Source organism: Rosa chinensis, chromosome 1 (genome assembly GCF_002994745.2).
Source record: "Rosa chinensis cultivar Old Blush chromosome 1, RchiOBHm-V2, whole genome shotgun sequence".
In the NCBI taxonomy this organism is placed as follows: domain Eukaryota; kingdom Viridiplantae; phylum Streptophyta; class Magnoliopsida; order Rosales; family Rosaceae; genus Rosa; species Rosa chinensis.
Genome location: NC_037088.1, coordinates 67,835,010 through 67,841,488, shown reverse-complemented (window position 1 = coordinate 67,841,488; position 6,479 = coordinate 67,835,010). Strand labels below are relative to the sequence as shown.

The following is a 6,479-nucleotide window of genomic DNA, read 5'->3' as shown; positions in this document are numbered from 1 at the left end:
TTAATCTTAGAAACATATTAGATTATATATGCTTTAGGGTATGCATGATTTTTGGCTTCAAAGATGAAGTAAACAAATGTTCAATGGAAGAACACAAAGCTGGAATTTTATTTCCAGCTTTGGAACATGTCTAAACTAGTTATGAACTAGCTAATTTTTCATGGTGTTTGCTCTCACTTTTGATCCATAAATTCATGAATTGAAATTTATCCAATAGTTAGTGATGACATAAAATCATTTCCATGATTCCCTCACCAAAAGGTTGGTAGAGTTAGTCATCTTTACTATTAGTTTCTCTAAATTACCCACCAAAAGTTGGAATAAGATAAGAGACATGTCTCCCTAAATTACTCACCAAAAGTTGGTGAATCATGATGTAAAACATCATCCCCTAAATCACTCACCAAAAGTTGGTGATGCATGATGTAAAACATCATCCCCTAAATCACTCATCAAAAGTGATGTGAGACATCATCCCCTAAATTACTCACCAAAAGTTAGTGATGCATGATGTAAGACATCATCATCCCCTAAATCACTCAACTAATTTACTTGCATTAAATTAAAGTAATTTAGTGGTTAACTTATTTTGATTGAGTTAATTATGCTTGTTTAATTAACCTTATTAATCTTGGTTAATTAAAGGATGATTATGGACTATGGCCAAATATAATTGAGCATGTGATTGGCCGACTATTCATTTTGAATGAATGTGGTTATGTAATTAAAGTAGTTAATTCATTTGGGTTATGTAATTAAAGTAGTTAATTCATTTGGTTGTGTAACTAAGTAGCTTATTTAATTTCTTCAAGTTTGATTAAATTAAATGGGAGCTTGTATGCCCCCTATCCACTCTTGTAATCGAAGATGGATGCACATGAGGATGATCCAAAGAAGAAGTTTGAAGTCATCTAGCCTTGAAAGAAGTTCAAGTGCAAAGTGTAATAGCTTAGCTTAGTTATTTAATTTTCGTAATCGTTACGCGTAATTAAAATCAACCACCCAAACATGACCTTGATCCAACATATTGGCTCATGTTGGATCAAACAACAAGTCCATAATCATCCTATGTGACCTATTATAATTGCATGTCCATTGCACTTGATCAAGTAATTTTATATTTCCCATGATTCCATTTGAAAAATGTTTTTGATGAAATCAAATTGTTTTCTGAAAACAAATAGTGGGAGTATTTTATTATAGATCAAGTATAATGAATGTGTGATTGCATTAGGATCAAAGCAAATGCAATGTGATTGTTATTAATAAGATTATTAAAGATGAGACCTTAAAATTCCCTCAAAGTGATATTAAGTTGAAAAACGAAGAAGTCATTATGAATGCTTCTTTGTGGCCTTCCAACATTGTAATCTCCTAGTAGATGTTCTTGCATGTGAATATCATTCCGAACGGAGATATTTCTTGCTAGGAGCATTAAAGAGAGGTTATTCAACATTTGATGTTGTAAGGTAGGGACAAATCTTGGTCAATATTCTATTATGATGAGATTTAATTTTTGATCTCTATACTTACATGAGATGTTGGGTATAGCTTAACTAGAGTAATTTATCAATATCCTATTATGGTGAGACTTAATTACTTTAGAGGCCAAAGTTATGGATATTCACATTTGATGTGATTGGATAAGAGTATCCTCTCATGGAAATTAAGTTGACTTATAGTTCTATTATGATGCGGTTGGCTTAATGAATATGAGTCTTCCATACTCACTAAGAGTTTTAATTTATACTCTCGAATTCCTTGAGGGATTTGGAATTTGATAAAATAGTGAGAGGGTGCCATTTGATTCTTAAGACCCGAGTCACTTGGTTTTAAAAATAAATCTGATTTATTTTATTTTATGTTATGTAGATTGCAATATGTCAGGACACCCTATCACCAAAATTCTCAATGAAAATCGTCTTGAGGGCCCAAACTTCAATGACTGGCTCCGCAATTTGAAAATTGTATTGACATTCGATAAGATCGCTTATGTCTTACAAAATGCACCCCCTCACACTCTTTTGGCTCAAGATGCAACCGATGAGCAACGTGTTGCTTATCAAAAGCATAAGGATGATGACACTCAAGCTAAATGTGTTATGCTTGCATCCATGAACTCACAACTTCAGAAGCAACATGAGAATATGGATAGCGCCAGTTCTATATTACTCCATCTCACTGAATTGTTTGGTGAAAGAAATAGAAATGTGCGCTTCACAGTAGTCAATGAGCTTGTTAAGACAAAGCATGTGAGGGGTGCACCTGTTCATCAACATGGTCTAAAAATGATAGGCCTTATTGAGCAAATTCAAGACCTTGGATTTGCACTTGATGCGGAGCTAGCTCAAGATCTTCTTCTTTCCTCCCTAGATGATTCATTTTCTCAGTTCATAATGAACTATAATATGCAACAAATGGATCATACTCTTTCTGATCTTCTCAATATGCTGGTAACAGCTGAGAAGCAAATCAAGAAAGAGAGTGGGAGTGCGGCCATTATCGCTTCTTCTTCATCCAGTAAGTCCAAAGGCAAAGGGAAGAAGAAACAAGTGATAAAGCCTAAGGGAGCAGTCCAAAAGAAGAAGAAGAAGAAGGAACAAAAGGAACCAAAAGGTATTTGTTTCTTTTGCAACAAAGATGGGCACTGGAAGAGGAATTGCAAAGCTTATCTTGCATCCTTGAAGAACAAGTCTTCAACGGAAGGTATGATCAATGTGATTGAATCAATATTTACAGTTAATAATACTTCCACTTGGATAATTGATTCAGGTGCATCCCACCATGTTTGCACTTCGTTGCAGGACCTAGTGGGAGCAAGGAAGCTTAAAGCTGGAGAAATCACCCTACGTGTAGGAAATGGCACAAGAGTTGACGCCAAAGCCGTAGGGACTTATATTTTGAAGTTACCATCAGGAGATACATTGGAGTTAAATAATTGTCTTTATCTTCCTATATGTATAAAGAACCTTATCTCCATCTCCATGCTTTTGAAGGATGGTTATAGAGTAGTTTTTGATAAACTAAGTGGTTTTGTATCTATTAATGAACGCATGATATGTCATGCTAATATTATTGATGGTCTCTTTCATCTAGCTTTAGATGGTAGTATTAACTGTATGAAGGAAAATGCTTTGGGATCTAAGAGATCTCGAGAAACGGTTAACCCCATTAAGATGTGGCACCTTAAACTTGGTCATATTAGCCAAGATAGAATTCACAAATTATCCAAAAATGGATACTTAGAGTCATTAGGATCTGATCCTATGCCTACTTGTGAGTCTTGTCTAAAAGGAAAAATGACCAAGTCACATTATGGTGGACAAAGAACAAGAGTTAAAGAACTCCTAGGCCTAATACATACCGATGTATGTGGTCCCATGTCCACTATTAGTAGAGGTGGGTTCTCATACTTCATAACCTTTACCGATGATTATTCTCGGTTTGGTTATTTATACCTTATGAAGAACAAATCTGAAGCCTTTGAAAAGTTCAAAGAATTTAAGGATGAAGTTGAGAAACAAACCGACAGAAGTATTAAGGCTCTAAGATCTGATCAAGGAGGCGAATACTTAAGCAATGAGTTTATTGATTATCTCAAACAAGAAGGCATTGTTTCTTCATTAGCTCTCCTGGAACACCACAACTCAATGGTGTCTCTGAAAGGAGAAATCGAACTTTGTTAGACATGGTTCGTTCCATGATGAGCTATACTGATTTACCTATATCCTTTTGGGGATATGCACTTCAAACAGCAATTTATTTGTTGAATAAAGTGCCTTCCAAGTCCGTCCCTCTTACACCATATGAGATGTGGCATGGGAAGAAACCAAGTCTCAATCATATTAAGATTTGGGGTTGTCCAGCTTATGTCAAAAGACTAGAAGCAGGCAAGCTTGAAGCTAGATCAAGCAAGTGTTTATTTGTGGGATATCCTAAAGATAGTTTAGGATATTATTTCTATCAACCTGAAGAACAAAAGGTGTTTGTTAGCAGGAATGCCACTTTCCTTGAAAGGGACTACGTCCTTGATGGAAATGTTGAGCAAATGATAGAACTCAAGGAAGTGTCCAACAAGCCACAAACTAACACTCCATTTCCCATTGAACAACTTCCTGAACCAACTATAACACAAACTCCAAGAATTTCTAGTAGGATCCGGATACCTCCCAAGAGGTATGGTTTGTGTCATGAAAGCCTTGGGGAGTTAAATCTCCTTGGTGACAATGAAAACCTGCATGATCCTTCTAGTTATAATGAAGCAATGTCAAACGTTGACTCAAAGAAATGGCAAGAAGCCATGGAATCCGAGATTGACTCTATGTATACCAATCAAGTCTGGACTCTCGTTGACCCTCCACCTGGTATTAGACCAATTGGAAACAAATGGGTCTTCAAGAAAAAGATAGGCTCAGAAGGTAAAATAGAAACCTACAAAGCTAGGTTGGTGGCAAAGGGCTATAAGCAAAGAGAGGGCATTGACTATGAAGATACGTTCTCTCCTGTTGCCATGGTTAAATCTATTCGGATATAAGCAAGCTTCAAGGAGTTGGAACATCCGTTTTGATGATGCAGTCAAATCTTTTGATTTCACACAAAATATGGATGAACCTTGTGTTTACAAGAAGGTCAGTGGGAGTGTTGTTGTGTTCCTTGTACTTTATGTAGATGACATCCTACTTGTTGGGAATGATGTAGGAATGTTATCTTCAATTAAAATTTGGTTGTCCAAGACTTTCCTTATGAAGGATCTTGGAGAAGATGCCTATGTACTAGGAATAAAGATCTATAAAGACAGATCAAAAGGATTAATTGGATTATCTCAATCCTTGTACATAGACAAAGTGCTGAATAGATTTCACATGGAACAATCTAAGAAGGGTTTTCTGCCTGTCAGACATGGCATTCACCTTTCTAAGAAAATGTGCCCACAAACGATTGAGGAAGTGCAAAAGATGAGCAAGATCCCATATGCATCTGCAATAGGGAGCCTCATGTATGCGATGCTATGCACAAGACCTGATATCAGTTATGGCGTAAGCATAACTAGTCGATATCAGTCCAATCCAGGTTTAGAACACTGGAATGCTGTTAAGAATATCCTTAAGTACTTGAGAAGGACTAAAGATTTATTCCTCGTTTATGGAGGTGGTGATTTGCAATCAGAGTTGCAAGTGGAAGCATACACAGACTCAGATTTTCAATCTGATGTGAATGACAGAAAATCCACATCAGGGTTTGTCTTCACCTTGAATGGAGGTGCAGTATATTGGAGAAGCTGCAAACAAAGCATTGTTGCAGATTCCACTACTGAGGCAGAATACATTGCAGCATCAGATGCTGCAAAGGAAGCAGTTTGGATGAAAAAGTTCATCACTGAACTTGATGTTGTTCCTACCATTGAGTCACCGATTCCACTTTATTGTGACAACAATGGGGCAATTGCTCAAGCCAAGGAACCAAGGTCTCATCAAAAATCCAAACACATCGAAAGACGCTTCCATATCATAAGGGAGATTGTTAATCGTGGAGACATTAACATTCTCAAAGTAGCATCTACTGATAACATATCAGATCCATTCACTAAGCCTTTATCACAAGCAAAGCTAGAACAACATCTTGAGAAGATGGGTGTACGTTTCATGGCTGATTGGGTTTAGTACAAGTGGGAGATTGAAGGAATTGTGTCCTAAAACAATCATTTTGATGTAATTATTATTGTAATTATTATTAATCAAAAGGGCAAGTTTATTGTTCATTGCTTATATTTGATATTTGATTGAACAAGGTCCAAGGAATATGAGTTAAAGAGAAAGTAATCTAAAGAGTTAGATGTGTGAGACCTTTACTCTTTCACACTCTTATCCTAAAAGGTTCCTAGTCATAGGATTATCACTTGGACATTGATAATCCGGAAAGACTAGCACATACTATGTATGCTCAATATGGAGGATGATATGTCTCTTGTCATTTGTGTGGAGACACTAATACAAGTATGTGGGTGCTCTTAATTTAAAGAGTACACTGAACGCGATCATTAGAGTTCTTGTATGGAGTCTTACTTACATGTCAAACTTGAACTCTAAATTGCAATAATACAAATTAGTCCTTTGACCTGAGACACCATAGTTGTCTTATGAGTGAATTGATTATTTCTTGATGATGCAATAATATTGTGTCCCTTAATGGATATAATAAATGCATTCATTGGTATAATCAATTCGGTCATGGAGACATGTGAGTGTACAATAAGGAATCTCTATCCTTAAGTAAATAAGGTGTATGTTCAAAGATGTGATTCAATGAGTCTTTGGCCAAAGCATTGAATGAGATTAAAAAGGAGTTTCTAATCACATTCTAAGAATCACATAAGAATGAAAATCACATTAGGGGATTGACATATCAATTCCATACCCCGATGATGTGATTTAGAACATAGTGTTAGAGAAGGACCGTATTGTATTGTAATTCCAATTGAA

The 6,479-nt window shown here is 36.1% G+C and overlaps 1 protein-coding gene across 1 annotated transcript; it reads left to right on the top strand.

Moving 5' to 3' along the window:
- The first annotated feature begins 4,825 nt into the window (after positions 1-4,825).
- LOC121049989 (secreted RxLR effector protein 161-like) lies at positions 4,826-5,660 on the top strand. The gene has a single exon (XM_040508501.1). The coding sequence runs from the start codon at positions 4,863-4,865 to the stop codon at positions 5,658-5,660; it is 798 nt and encodes a 265-aa protein (XP_040364435.1). The 5' UTR covers positions 4,826-4,862.
- The last annotated feature ends 819 nt before the right edge of the window (positions 5,661-6,479 follow it).